At 46.4% G+C, this 15,540-nt stretch overlaps 1 protein-coding gene across 2 annotated transcripts in view; it reads right to left on the reverse strand.

Moving 5' to 3' along the window:
• WIF1 (WNT inhibitory factor 1) overlaps window positions 1-15,540 on the reverse strand; it is a 358,763-nt gene that overhangs the window by 147,970 nt on the left and 195,253 nt on the right. For both annotated transcript variants that reach the window (XM_069629749.1, XM_069629750.1), the window contains exon 3: window positions 14,769-14,877. In XM_069629749.1, coding sequence (XP_069485850.1) covers window positions 14,769-14,877 — 109 coding nt within the window. The remainder of the gene's footprint in view (window positions 1-14,768; window positions 14,878-15,540) is intronic.

The following is a 15,540-nucleotide window of genomic DNA, read 5'->3' on the forward strand; positions in this document are numbered from 1 at the left end:
TCTCTCCATTCCTGCACATGCCCTTGCTCCTCTCCATTCCTGCTCTTCCATATTCTCTTTCTACTGTCAATCCTAAAATCCACATTATCTCCTCTCTCCGTTCCTGTACATGCCCCTGCTCCTCTAAATTCCAGCTCTTCCGCCTTCTCTTTCTACTATCAGTTCTAAGCTCCTCTGTTTCCCCTCTCTCGGTTCCTGCACATGCCCCTGCTCCTCTCCATTCCTGCTCTTCTACATTCTCTTTCTACTATCAATCCTAAAATCCCCATTAACCCCTCTCTCCATTCCTGCACATGCCCCTGCTCCTCTCCATTCCTGCTCGTCCACCTTATCTTTTACTATCAATCCTAAAATCCCCATTAGCCACTCTCTCCATTCATGCACATGCCCCTGCTCCTCTACATTCCAGCTCTTCCGCCTTCTCTTTCCACTATCAATCCTAAGATCCCCATTATCTCCTCTCTCCGTTCCAGCATATGCCCCTGCTCCTCTACATTCCAGCTATTCTGCGTTCTCTTTCTACTATTAGTTCTAAGCTCCCGTTTCCCCTCTCTCCATTGCTGTGCATGCCCCTGCTCCTCTGCATTCCTGCTCATCCATCTTCTCTTTCTACTATCAATCCTAACATCCTCATTATCCACTCTCTCAGTTCGTGCACATGCCCCTGCTCCTCTACATTCCAGCTCTTCTGCCTTCTCGTTCTACTATCAATCCTAAGATCCCCATGATCTCCTCTCTCCGTTCCTGCACACGCCCCTGCTCCTCTACATTCTAGCTATTCCACCTTCTCTTTCTACTATCAGTTCTAAGCTCCCCATTATCCACTCTCTCCGTTCCTGCACATGTCCCTGCTCCTCTCCATTCCTGCTCATCCACCTTCTCCTTCTACCATCAATCCTAAAATCCCCATTATCCACTCTATCCATTCCTGCACATGCCCCTGCTCCTCTACATTCCAGCTGTTCTGCCTTATTTTTCTACTATCAGTTCTAAGCTCCCCTGTTTCCCCTCTCTCCGTTCCTGCACATGCCCTTGCTCCTCTCCATTCCTGCTCTTCCATATTCTCTTTCTACTATCAATCCTAAAATCCGCATCATCTCCTCTCTCCGTTCCTGTACATGCCCCTGCTCCTCTAAATTCCAGCTCTTCCGCCTTCTCTTTCTACTATCAGTTCTAAGCTCCCCTGTTTCCCCTCTCTCGGTTCCTGCACATGCCCCTGCTCCTCTCCATTCCTGCTCTTCTACATTATCTTTCTACTATCAATCCTAAAATCCCCATTATCCCCTCTCTCCATTCCTGCACATGCCCCTGCTCCTCTCCATTCCTGCTCGTCCACCTTCTCTTTTACTATCAATCCTAAAATCCCCATTAGCCACTCTCTCCATTCATGCACATGCCCCTGCTCCTCTACATTCCAGCTCTTCCGCCTTCTCTTTCCACTATCAATCCTAAGATCCCCATTATCTCCTCTCTCCGTTCCAGCATATGCCCCTGCTCCTCTACATTCCAGCTATTCTGCGTTCTCTTTCTACTATTAGTTCTAAGCTCCCGTTTCCCCTCTCTCCATTGCTGCGCATGCCCCTGCTCCTCTGCATTCCTGCTCATCCATCTTCTCTTTCTACTATCAATCCTAACATCCTCATTATCCACTCTCTCAGTTCGTGCACATGCCCCTGCTCCTCTACATTCCAGCTCTTCCGCCTTCTCGTTCTACTATCAATCCTAAAATCCCCATGATCTCCTCTCTCCGTTCCTGCACACGCCCCTGCTTCTCTCCATTCCTGCTGTAACCTCCTTCTCTTTCTTCCATCAATCCAAAGCTCCCCATAATCCACTCTCTCCGTTCCTGAACATGCCCCTCTCCATTCCTGCTCATCCACCTTCTCCTTCTACCATCAATCCTAAAATCCCCATTATCCACTCTATCCATTCCTGCACATGCCCCTGCTCCTCTACATTCCAGCTCTTCTGCCTTCTCTTTCTACTATCAATCCTAAAACCCCCATTCTGCCTTCTTTTTCTACTATCAGTTCTAAGCTCCCCTGTTTCCCCTCTCTCTGTTCCTGCACATGCCCCTGCTCCTCTACATTCCAGCTCTTCCGCCTTCTCTTTCTACTATCAATCCTAAAACCCCCATTCTGCCTTCTTTTTCTACTATCAGTTCTAAGCTCCCCTGTTTCCCCTCTCTCCGTTCCTGCACATGCCTCTGCTCCTCTCCATTCCTGCTCATCCACCTTCTCTTTCTACTATCAATCCTAAAATCCCCATTATCCACTCTCTCCATTCCTGCACATGCCCCTGTACCTCTACATTCCAGCTCTTCCGCCTTCTCTTTCTACTATCAGTTCTAAGCTCCCCTGTTTCCCCTCTCTCTGTTCCTGCACATGCCCCTGCTCCTCTACATTCCAGCTCTTCCACCTTCTCTTTCTACTATCAATCCTAAAACCCCCATTATCCACTCTCTCCGTTCCTGCACATGCCCCTGCTCCTCTCCATTCCTGCTCTTCCGCCTTCTCGTTCTACTATCAATCCTAAGATCCCCATTATCCACTCTCTCCGTTCCTGCACATGCCCCGGCTCTTCTACATTCCTGCTCTTTCTACTATCAGTTCATAACCCTATTATCCACTCTCTCCGTTCCTGCACATGCCCCGGCTCCTCTCAGATAGAACTTTCCTTTCTCTCTCCATTCATGAGCCCCATCCTTCTCTACTTACCCTTTCTCTCTCCATTTCTGCCCTCCCTGCTCATCTTTTTTCTTCTCCCTGTAAGGCCAGGGGGCCTGTGCGGGAGCTTTGGTGTTGGAAGCCCGGCAGATGCAATTCCATCCATGGAACAGTTGCCAGAATGTATGTAAGTCAGAATTCAATTGGAATTTCCAAGTACAGAGTTAAGGATGCCACTGGCTGGCCCAAATGGAATGTAAAGGAAGTCAACTTTATACATCTATCTCAGGCCTGGGCAACCCGAGCTGTCCTTACTAAGCCAAGTTGCAATATTCTGTTTTACTGAGGTCACTCTTTGTTGGCCCTGTCTATCAGAATGCTGGGCGGTTTGTGACTCCATTGCATCCTTAAAAACTATTCATTAGGCAAAACATAGTCCTTAGTAAATGTGGTTAGGTAAATGGTACTCATTAATCGAGCTCGGAAGGATGAAGGGCTGAGTGGACCTGCAGGGATTCGAACCTGTGTCCATGATGTCAAACACAGGCCACTGTATTGGATGCATTAGTCCACTGAGCCACAGACCCAGCTAGGGAAGCCTGATGCTCTCCAGATGCTTTGGACTACAACACCCATGAGCCCTCACCATGGATTATGGGGTTGTTGGGAGTTGTAGTCTAAAACATATGGAAAGCCAAAGGTTGCCGACCCCTGTCATAGGAGATGCTCACATTCCTTTGATGTGCCACCATTTTTACCTCCGAGCATGGCCAAGACTCAGCGGCGGCATGTGCCCCACCGGTGGGCAGGATTTCCTCAAAAAACATCAGTGATTATTCAATATGTTCATATGTCTGGGGTCTGCATGAATCCTTACTCTGGCCTTGCAGCCAAGGTAGCAAAATGTAATGTAAGTGGTCTTGTATAGCGCCTATCTGACACAATTGGTGGCCTTGCTGCGCTGCTTTAACCATAATTGGAAATAGGAGATTTGAGGCAGTTTTAAAGTACGTATTATTCCCAGCGCGGTACAAATGAGCGCATGTTCTCAAAGCATGTGCCACAAGTGTCAGAACATGTATTTACTTATTGCATTTATTGAGGGAACATGTGTTCCTACCACAGAAATAAAAGACACCGGCCCAGTCCAGGTTCGGGCGCCATACACTAGAGGGTACTTGTGGTCTCGCACATCAATAGGGAAATGCCCTCCTGATGGCGCGCCCACCTGCTCACTTGGCTCCCCTGAAGTAGTTCACCACGCTATAGCACGTCTTATTATTAGGGTGACCAGATTTCCAAAACGAAAAACCCGGACGACCAACAACATAAAAGAGGGACTACCGCATCGCAGCCCACCAATTACCGCCCCTCCCCAACACGCCCCCACAACCACCACCCAATCATATTTCCAGCACTGCTCCTTTCTATAAACTGTATATGATCACATTTGTGCAGTTTTGTCTGTGAATCTTGGCATGTTAATTCAAAACAGGCGTTTGCTCTGATTGATATGACATGGCTTGCTGTACACCCATTTCCAAGCCAGTCTCTGTGGCACAGTCAGTGAGTGTTGTGACTTGTGCCTGAAAGATTGGGGGTTCGAGCCGATCCTCCAACTACAAGATTCTGAAAGTGTTGTAAAAGAAAATTACAATTTTAATTACCTTAGCCACCCAACCATGCAAACCCCGAACGGGGTTTCTAAAATGAAAAAACTCCCGGGACACCGGGACAGAGGGTGATTTCCCGGGAAAACCGGGACGTCTGGTCATCCTACTTATTATGCATGTATGGAAATTTGACCGAATCACCTCCGTCCTATGCAAACTACATTGGCTTCCACTCCAGGCCAGGATACTGTTCGAGACTGCATGTATCATGTACAAGTAGCACACCAGTATACTTGGCGGCTAAGCTCCACATATCTGGTGGCACACACTCCTCACGCAGCAGAATCACAACTCGTCTGGAAATAGAGCACCCGCAAAACATCTTTCTCTTGTCACGCACCCACCCTCTGAAACTCGATCCTGGTATTGGCTCGGAATGCCCCCACAATTCTTCAATTTCACAAATATCTCAAAATGTGGCTTTTCCAACATCACCTGACCAAGGACTAATGCCATTGGTCGCACAGACCGCAACTCACAGTACTGAGCTACTGTTAAAATATGTCAACCCAAACGCTGGCTGCCCACTTCCTGAACAGCGCTTTGCTGCTCTCGAGCTAGGTCTGTGCTTTAAACATACGAGGGACTGAAATGGTTGCAGGAGATGGAGGAGTAATGGTATCAGTAGAGTTACCAGTGACAGGATAGGCACATAACTCAGGCAAGTTAGGGCAGGAACTTGAATATGGAAAGGAGGGAAGTGGGAGGGAGGAGGCATGATCTGGCAGTAGGTGGAGGGTCTAGGCTGAGGAGATGGAGCTTCAGAGAGGAATTGAAGGATTGACTAGGTGTGGAGGGGAGGAGGAGTTTCAGAGAAGAGGGGCCTGGAGGAGAGGGAGGGAAACCGGGAGGGAGTGAAAGGAGGGTTGGGTAAAGAGGAGAGGGTGTAGTAAGAGATGGTGTTTGCTAAATTAGGGGATCCATCCAGGGATAGACAAGTAATAGTAATTTAAGGAGAGATTGATTTCTCATTGAGATCCAACCAGCGTAAGGAAGTGATTGGATGTGGGAGAAGAGCGGGGGTGATTATAGAGTGTGTGTTAATTGTGTTTGGACGTGGGAGAAGAGCGGGGACAATCATAAAGGGTGTGTTGATTGTCATTGGATGTGGGAGATGAGTGGGGCAATTATAGAGTGTGTGTTGATTGTGATTGGATGTGGGAGAAGAGCGGGACGATCATAGAGGATGTGTTGATTGTGTTTGGACGTGGTAGAAGAGCAGGGGTGATTATAGAGGGTGTGTTGATTGTGATTGGACGTAGGAGACGAGCAGAGACGATTATAGAGGGTGTGTTGATTGTGATTGGACGTGGGAGAAGAGCTGGGACGATCATAGAGGATGTGTCAATTGTGATTAGATGTGGGAGAAGAGCGGGGACGATCAAGAGGGTGTGTTGATTGTGATTAGATGTGGGAGAAGAGCAGGGATGATCATAGAGGGTGTGTTGATTGTGATTGGACGTGGGAGAAGAGCAAGGACGATCATAGAGGATGTGTCCCTTGTGATTGGACGTGGGAGAAGAGCGGGGCCGATCATAGAGGATGTATTGGTTTTGATTGGACGTGGGAGAAGAGTGGGGATGATCATAGAGGGTGTGTTGATTGTGATTGGACGTGGGAGATGAGCGGAAACGATTATAGCGGGTGTGTTGATTGTGATTGGACCTGGTAGAAGAGCGGGGACAATCATGGAGGGTGTGTTGATTGTGATTGGATGTGGGAGAAGAGCGGGGACAATCATAGAGGGTGTGTTGATTGTGATTAGACGTGGGAGACGAGCGGAAACAATTATAGAGGGTGTGTTGATTGTGATGGGACGTGGGAGAACAGCGGGCATGATCATAGAGGGTGTGTTGATTGCGATTAGATTTGGGAGATGAGCGGAAACGAATATAAAGGGTGTGTTGATTGTGATTGGACGTGGGAGAAGAGCGAGGATGATCATAGAGGATGCGTCAATTGTGATTGGACGTGGGAGAAGAGCGGGGACGATCAAGAGGGTGTGTTGATTGTGATTGGACGTGGTAGAAGAGCAGGGACGATCATAGAGGGTGTGTTGATTGTGATTAGACAATGGAGAAGAGTGGGGACGATCATAGAGGGTGTGTTGATTGTGATTAGATGTGGGAGACGAGCGGAAACGATTATAGAGGGTGTATTGATTGTGATTGGATGTGGGAGAAGAGCGGGAACGTTCATAGAGGATGTGTCAATTGTGATTGGATGCGGGAGAAGAGTGTGGAAGATCAAGCAGGTGTGTTGATTGTGATTGGATGTGGGAGAAGAGCGGGGACGATCAAGAGGGTGTGTTGATTGTGATTAGATGTGGGAGAAGAGCAGGGATGATCATAGAGGGTGTGTTGATTGTGATTGGACGTGGGAGAAGAGCAAGGACGATCATAGAGGATGTGTCCCTTGTGATTGGACGTGGGAGAAGAGCGGGGACGATCATAGAGGATGTATTGGTTTTGATTGGACGTGGGAGAAGAGTGGGGATGATCATAGAGGGTGTGTTGATTGTGATTGGACGTGGGAGATGAGCGGAAACGATTATAGCGGGTGTGTTGATTGTGATTGGACCTGGTAGAAGAGCGGGGACAATCATGGAGGGTGTGTTGATTGTGATTGGATGTGGGAGAAGAGCGGGGACAATCATAGAGGGTGTGTTGATTGTGATTAGACGTGGGAGACGAGCGGAAACAATTATAGAGGGTGTGTTGATTGTGATGGGACGTGGGAGAACAGCGGGGTCGATCATAGAGGGTGTGTTGATTGCGATTAGATTTGGGAGATGAGCGGAAACGAATATAAAGGGTGTGTTGATTGTGATTGGACGTGGGAGAAGAGCGAGGATGATCATAGAGGATGTGTCAATTGTGATTGGACGTGGGAGAAGAGCGGGACGATCAAGAGGGTGTGTTGATTGTGATTGGACGTGGTAGAAGAGCAGGGACGATCATAGAGGGTGTGTTGATTGTGATTAGACAATGGAGAAGAGTGGGGACGATCATAGAGGGTGTGTTGATTGTGATTAGATGTGGGAGACGAGCGCAAACGATTATAGAGGGTGTATTGATTGTGATTAGACGTGGGAGAAGAGCGGGGACGATCATAGAGGGTGTGTTGATTGTGATTGGATGTGGGAGAAGAGCGGGAACGTTCATAGAGGATGTGTCAATTGTGATTGGATGCGGGAGAAGAGTGTTGAAGATCAAGCGGGTGTGTTGATTGTGATTGGACATGGGAGAAGAGCGGGGACGATCATAGAGGGTGTGTCGATTGTGATAGGACGTAGGAGAAGAGCGAGGACGATCATAGAGGGTGTGTTGATTGCGATTGGACGTGGGAGAAGAGCAGAGACGATCATAGAGAGTGTGCTTTGCAAAGTTGGGAGCCTTGTGCTTTGTTTGCGCTCCGCTACGCTGGCTGAAAAACAGTCTGTAGGATTTACTGTACATAATGTCTTCCATGCTCTGTTCTGCTAGAAACGTGTTTATCATGGAAGAAATGTTTATAAAAGAGGAATAAGAATATCACTCTTCTTTTATAAAGGGCTTCATGCCAGATTTTCCCACTTCTAAGCACTGCAATAATATTTGTCATTTTTACCCAGTTTAATGAGTTATGAGATAGGCTGCAGCCCCCTAGCCAGACTTTCTATAGATGGTTAATTGAAGCCATTTACAAGTGGGCTTAGGGTAGGGGTCCACACAAACTAAGTGTGCTATTGGAGTTTTTCCATTTACAAGCTCTCACAGCCAGGCCACTGTCTGAACCTGTATCTTCCTAGCGTGTATCTATTGTGCAGGAACGAAAGGCAGGAAGAACCCTGCCGCATTCTGAACATGTGCATGCACTTTTCACAAAGACCTCTGCAGAGCTACATGCATGTGAACCCGGCCCCGTTGGGTGAACGCTCTCAATTGACCTCTCGATCCCCAGCCCTCCCCATAGTCGCCCCCTTTTTTGCTTGCTTGGACCTTGTCTAGCTAATCCCCCCCAGGGACTTGCAGGTACACTGTTGGTTCAGAGCCCCTTTTATCACACTCACTCTCTCTCTCCTACTCGTCCCTCACTGATTCTCCCCAGTCTTCTGTCCCTCCGATGTCTTCCGCTACTTCACGGCCTCGCCTTCACCCTGTGGTGTTACTACTCTCTGCACTCCTACGTCCTAGACCCGCTCTGAACAACTATGCCCTCCTCTGCAACTCTACTCCCTTCTCCACACTACTATATTCCCTCCTCCATACTACTACTCCATCCTCCAACTACTACTCAACTACTCTTCATTCATCCCCGCACCATACACTTCACATTCACTCCTCACTATGGGGACAAATGGGTGTATAGTCATTGCATCGAATGCAATAGCATCGGATGCCATACCAGAGAAAAAAAGGATTGAAAAAAAAGCATTGAATGCATTTTTTCATGGTTTTTTTAATGGGGGACCCCCACACCCAGGGACCCCCCACCCCTCTTTTTTTAACCTTTAAAACCCATTTTAATTCAATTGAACCCTTTACCTTTAAGAAAAGCATTCAATGTTTTTTTTCAATGCTTTTTTTCCTCTGGTATGGTATTCAATGCTATTTCATTCGATGCAATGACCAGATACCGGACAAATGCCATCATTGGTATGGGAGTGGCACTGGTGATCCTGTTATACGTAGTTTGGGGTACACAGTATTAGTAGTTTAGTATTTATTTATTTATAGTGCACAGAGGCATAAGTTACAGATAAATATACAGATACAAAATGCAGGTTATATCATGAATTGTAACTACGCAGATCAGTTGAACACCATTGCGTGCAAGTTTACAGTCATAGTAGTGTGGCGCAGCAGGCAGGCGTTATATATCATGGTCCTTGAGCCACTGAATGGTCTTCGATCTGAATTGGCGGTGAGGGAGGTCCTCCCTGCAGGTAGGTGGTAGGGAATTCCAAAATTGTGCTGCTTTTACAGGACAGCTATTCCCACCCGACATCGTATGTTTAAATCTGGGCACATGGAGGAGATTGGAGTTAATCAATCTAGTGGGGCGGGAAGAAGCTGGTCTGGTGAATTTAGTCATAAGGTATTGAGGGGCTGCTTGGTGGAGGCATTTGTGGGACAAAGAGACAGATTTGAGGAAGATTTTACCTTTCATAGATAACCAATTGACAGATCTTCTGGTCTCGGAAATGTGGGCCTTCTTAGGGATGCTAAGGGCTGCTCTTAGGGCATTATTCTGTAGGATTTGGATTTTGTTTGCGGTATATTTATTGCAACCTACATATAACGCATTGCAATAGTCCAGTTTGGACAGGATCAAAGCCCTGGCTAGGGTGATACAGTTAGATGGTGAGAGGAATGGTTTGGCTGCGCTGATAAGTTTGCAAGTGTAAGATGTGGCGGAAGCCAGAGCATTGACTTGCTTTTTGAAGGTGATAGTGGAATCTCGGTAAAAGCCAAGGGTTTTGACTTCCTTGGCTCCAGTGATCTTATTATTATCAATTACGAGAGAGGAGTAGCTTGGGTCTAGTTTGTTGAGGTTATGTGAGGACCCTAGAATGAGTCAAAAAGAACTCTGCAAAAAATGAAGACTACTGAAAACAAAGAGGTACTACAAATAACCTTTACTGAAAGTAACGAAGCACAGACTGAAGAAGGCAATCCCGAAAACATGATAATAAAAATAAATAGTTCATAACATATAAAAACACTGTTGTCCAGCAGCAGAATGGTTACAGTAGGGGTGGAAGAGTGATGAGGGTTGGGAGGGTGCTTGGTGAGGTAGCCCACATCCCTCCCCGTGCCCCTGTTTTTAGAGTATACTTTCATGGCTGGAAATAGGCATGGGGAAATGAAGGGTGGGGGGGCGTCTGAGCTTGGTTTGATTTAACTTGGACATGCATAATGCACAGGTGACAGGAAATACTGCAAACTACATTGCCTCTGGGTGCATAAGAAGCGAAATCAGGAAGGACCCCAGGGGTATTTTTAATTTCTAGGTAGTTTTCCCATGTGAGCGGACAGCCATCTTCCTCCTCCCTCCCTCTCAATTATTCTACATTTATAGTTTAGAATGGGGGCCATGGGGGGCTTCCCTGGTATGGCTAAACCAATGAGAAGACATTTAAAAAAATAGATATAGATATATTTACACAGAATCTCTCCTTTTTCTATTAAAAGTAAAATAATAATGATTTACTTTATTTTACTGTTTACATTGCTTTCAGTGTAGAATGTGTCATTCCTAGCTCTTTGCTTTTTCAGCTGCATTTTCAGACCTCATTATTGTTCCTATTATATTAGAACTTAGACCTGAGCGTGGGGACATGTCCCGGGTTCAGTGGATGCAACATGTGTAGCCAATGTGGCCATCAGTGAGTTTACCCGATGGATGAAGACTTGTAAACTCAAGAGTGTCCGAGGCCCCCTCTCCCCAGAGGAGGGTGATACAGTCCAGGTAGTTTCGCTCGGGTGTGGATAGCCGTACCTCCATAGAATCTACATGTTAGTGCTCTCCTATTCGGAGTCTATATTCTAGGACTCATTCAGATTTATGCTTGACTTACTCCTGGAGAGGCCTATTAGATTCACAAAGTAGTTACTATGAGTAACTCTGATTTACCCATGACTTACTTATGGAGTGGGCTATTGAATTCACACAGACGTTTCCATGAAGAGCTCTGACCCGAGCTTGACTTACTCCTGGAGAGGGCTATTCCAGTCATCCAGTCACAAAGTAGTTACTATGAGTAACTCTGACTTACCCATGACTTACTTCTGGAGTGGGCTATTCAATTCACACAGACGTTTCCATGAAGAGCTCTGACTTATCCTTGACTTACTCCTGGAGAGGGCTATTCCATTCACAAAGTAGTTACTATGACTAACTCTGACTTACCCTTGACATACACATGGCGAAGACTTTTCAGTTCACAAAAACGTTACCATGAATAGCTCTGACTTACCCGTGACTTACTCCTGGACAGGGCTATTCCATTCACAATGAAAGCTACTATCAGAAACTCTGGCTTACCCATGACTTAATCCAGAGAAGCGATGGCCCGGAGGGGCCCCCTGACACTGAAGATTTGGATAGAGAAAGGTGGGCTCAATGGTGAAGTCTCAGTGGTAGATTTATTGGGCCCCAGGATGCAAACGTCTCCCCAGATGTGCGTGAGCAGCAGTGGGCATGAAACTTTTTGAAGACATCCAAGATCCTCACAATTCTAGGCTTGAAACGGCTGCGGGGAATGCGGGGGACATGGGCGCTCCATCCTCACAACTCACCTACTGACGGGAGGGATAAGCACTGGGGACCTCACAGTACAGCATCTGTCTGAAATGGGGCACAGTAGCACAGTGTCTCTTGCTACCAGAAGGAACCTTGCCACTCTGGGTTCTAGACACTACCAGTTATGGCCACACGCCCCCTGCCTCCCACAACGGACTCTGCATTCAAAACTGTTTGGATGAAGCCACCGTTACAATTTCACCAGCGAGCTGCGGCGGGCACATAACAGATGCCATTTGTGATGCTATCAATTTTGTCGTTTGTGATGTTGGTACGACGTCCTTTCATCGCGGGATGTTTTTTCGTGGTTTTTTTTACCGCAGATTTTTTAACAAAAAAAAAATCATTGACATTTTTAGGGGGGGGGTAGAAAAATATATATTTGAGGTGTGGGTGTTTGGGGATATATACTAAATTAAAGGAGATGGGAGGTTTGGAGTGGGCAACCCCCCCCCACTAAAAATTTAAATTCGATTTGTTTTTTCGTTAAAAAATCTGCAGTAGAAAACCTGCAAAAAAACATCCCATGATGAAATGACATGGAAATGTGATGTGTAATTCCTTTGTTATGTCATTAACAAGTCAATAAGGGGGGGGGGGGCATGAGTTTGAGGCAGAACCTCGATTGAAAGGAATTCGGTTCTCCTGACAATTCACGCTGACCCTTAATGCTACTATAAGGTTACAATAAGCAAAAATAAACAAGCACTGGCAAAGCCAACAGTTTTGGTTTTTGTACAGGCATGGGCTGGGCATTTTCCAGGCCCTGCCACAAGAATACTGACTTGATATAAGATTGCAACAGCTGGCAAATGGTGTTAGTACTTGGCCTATTATGGCAGTGCCTGACAAATGCCTGTCTAATGATTATACAAGTACCAAAACTACTGGCTTGCCAATGCTTGATTTAATAGGAATTTGGTGCAAGGGACAGGTGTGAGGACTCATTTATTGCTTATGAATCAAGAGGCTGAAGGCACACTTAGACATTTCGTTTACACCAAGAGCAGGTTTACAGGAGCCATTAGCCAGTGTGGAGGTCAAATGACTATCCATCTCCAGCAAACAGATGAAGGTAGATCCTACACTTCATCTCCAATAATCTACACATTTACCGCACTGAATTACCACCCAGAGCAACTCTGCCAAAAATCCACATGGAATCCCGTGGACTCCAAAAATGGGTATTTACACTGCAGTCACACTTGTTGATGCCATGGGACTGGGTGACGGTAACAGCAAATGATTTTGGCAGTTAATCGGCGGATTTACCGTCTATTTATTGCAAACTTGCAATGAGGCCACATTCGCTATTGCACTGCACAATATTTTATTTCAGAATTAGAGCATTATGTCCTGAGATTCTATGAAGTTCCTAAGCCTTAAATGAAATAACATAAGTGTATTTGCAGAGCGCACGTTCACCCCCAGAGGGGCATCTTGGCACTATTGACAGATAACAGATGTTTATTGTTACCCAACTCAGTGCTACTCACATGTACATGGTCCATGCACATTTGAATTCCTAGACTGCTAGCGGACTCTCCCGGCTGCTACCTCAGCTGCGGATTGAAATGGCACCTTCACCGCAATCTCCAGGAAATTAACCATTGCCACAGACTTGGCACATAGGCGGAGCCTGGCACCCACCCATTACGGCAACCGTCAAGGCCCAACAAGCCTCTATTTTCTTGACTACTTTACTGTGGATGCTTGTGAGATTTCAGTAGCTCACTAACATTAAGCCTGCATGTGCTGGGGCATCTCCTGTCCTCAGGGATGTTCCATGGCCATGCCAAGCAGGATAGGGGCTGGTCTCACATTTCCCTTTACTAAAATCACCCCCACCCCAGTCCTTTGTTTTCCTGATGAAAAGGGCCCATGGCCGCTTGTCATCTCCCTTTCACGATGGGACCAGTCACTCTTAAACCTCATTATATACTTGGAAACTGGATGCCAAGGTTTTTAAAAAAACATATACTTTATATTTTGTATGGGATATCCCAGCACTGGCCACAGCCTGTTGTGTGTATATGCTGTGAACAGCTTCGTAGAGGATGCTATATTTGAAGGACACAGAGGTCCTGATTCACAAAGCGTTTTTCAATGGTAAAATCCTATGGATGCAGTGTCCACTGGGCATGGCTGCAGGCTTTGCCCGATGGGCACTGTGAACGTTTGCTGTGCCCACTGGGCACTGTAGTTGTAGTCACTGTGCTCTTGGCATGGACAAGGGTCCTACCCAGCTATCAGTGTCCACTGGGAATGGCTGGTCATGCTCTGTGGAAACTGGGAGGTAGGTTTCCTGTTCCCACTGGGCAGTGTAGTTGTAGTCACTGGGCAGTGCGTAGTTGTAGTCGCTGTGCTCTTGGCATGGGCAAGGGTCCTACCCAGCTAGCAGTGTCCACTGGGAATGGCTGGTTATGCCCGGTGGCAACTGAGAGAAAAGCTTGCTGTTCCCACTGGGCAGTATAGTTGTCACTGGGCAGTGTAGTTGTAGTCACTTTGCTCTTGGCATGGACAAGGGTCCTACCCAGCTAGCACAGTCCACTGGGAATGGCTGGCTATGCCCGGTTGAAACTGGGAGGAAAGCTTGCTGTTCCCACTAGGCACTGCAGTTGTAGTCACTATGCTCTTGGTATGGACAAGGGTCCTACCCAGCTAGCAGTGTCCACTGGGAATGGCTGGTTATGCCCGGTGGCAACTGGGAGGAAAGCTTGCTGTTCCCACTGGGTACTGTAGTTGTAGTCACTGTGCATTGGCATGGACAAAGATCCTGCCCAGCTGGCAGTGTCTTCTGAGAATGGCTGCATGTTATGCCAGATGGAAACTTGGGGAACGTTTTCTCTGCCTAAGGCATTGGAAAAGTTTGCACTGGACATGGCCACAAGCCTTGCCCATTGGGCACTGTGGGTATGTTTGTGGTGCCCAGTGGACACAGTGTGTGTGTGTTTGTGGTGCCTGCGGCATGGCTAAAGGTAAAGGCCTTGGTGCAGTGTTCACTTGCTCTATGGGCATGTTTGCTGCCCCGAGGGCATATCCACTGAACGGGCAGTAATATTTTGTTCATTGTGCCCACGCCTTGCAGGTATATTAGGATATATCATTAAAAAAGGTTCACTGAAAAAGGGTTATTACTAACCTGAAGCTTTGTGGGGGACGGTTCCTAGATGTGGAATGTTTATGGTTGGGTCGGCCATGATGCCTTTATCTAGTGACCGCAAGGACAGGAACTCGTAGAAATACTCCACCTGCCAAAAAAGAAAAACACTTACTATGACAAATTAAAAGATGAAAGTGGCAACATTTTAAATACCTGATGATAAATATTTTAAATTCCAATCAAAAAGAAGACATTGAAAAAAAAGAATAAGCAGATAGTAGCTTCCCAATTTATTTATTACAATAATTTTCATGACAACTGCATTTTAAAGCTGAACTCAGAATGTATCGTCTTCTTTAGTAAAAAGAAGAACCGTTAGGATTTATTTGTTTGTAAATAAACAGCTCGATTTCTAAGACGAAGCTGTTGCCATCTTGGGAAAGTGGGTGCAGTACAGCCAGAGATCCACATAAGATTTTGAAGTGGGAGTATTTTACTCCCGATTTTGAAAGTTGGGAATAATAAAGGAAGTCCCATTTCAAATGGGAGCATTTAAAAAGCGAGAACAAATATGTTTTGACTTTAAAACAGAAATGTGTTGTAATAAACAAGTTTGCACCAAGCTATTCATGCACTATAAAATATGCATGTTTACCTTTTCAGATGTGCACTACTGACCCAAACATGTCCATGGAGCTGGGTGATTGAATGGAGGGGTGCAGTCTGCTAAGCATCTGTTTCCTATTTTTGTTGGGAGCATTTGTACGCCCTATTCTTTATTTTTGGGAGTATTTGCCTATTGTAAGGGAGT

This window comes from Ambystoma mexicanum, chromosome 12 (genome assembly GCF_040938575.1).
Source record: "Ambystoma mexicanum isolate Mex_15411 chromosome 12, UKY_AmexF1_1, whole genome shotgun sequence".
NCBI classification, from domain to species: Eukaryota; Metazoa; Chordata; class Amphibia; order Caudata; family Ambystomatidae; genus Ambystoma; species Ambystoma mexicanum.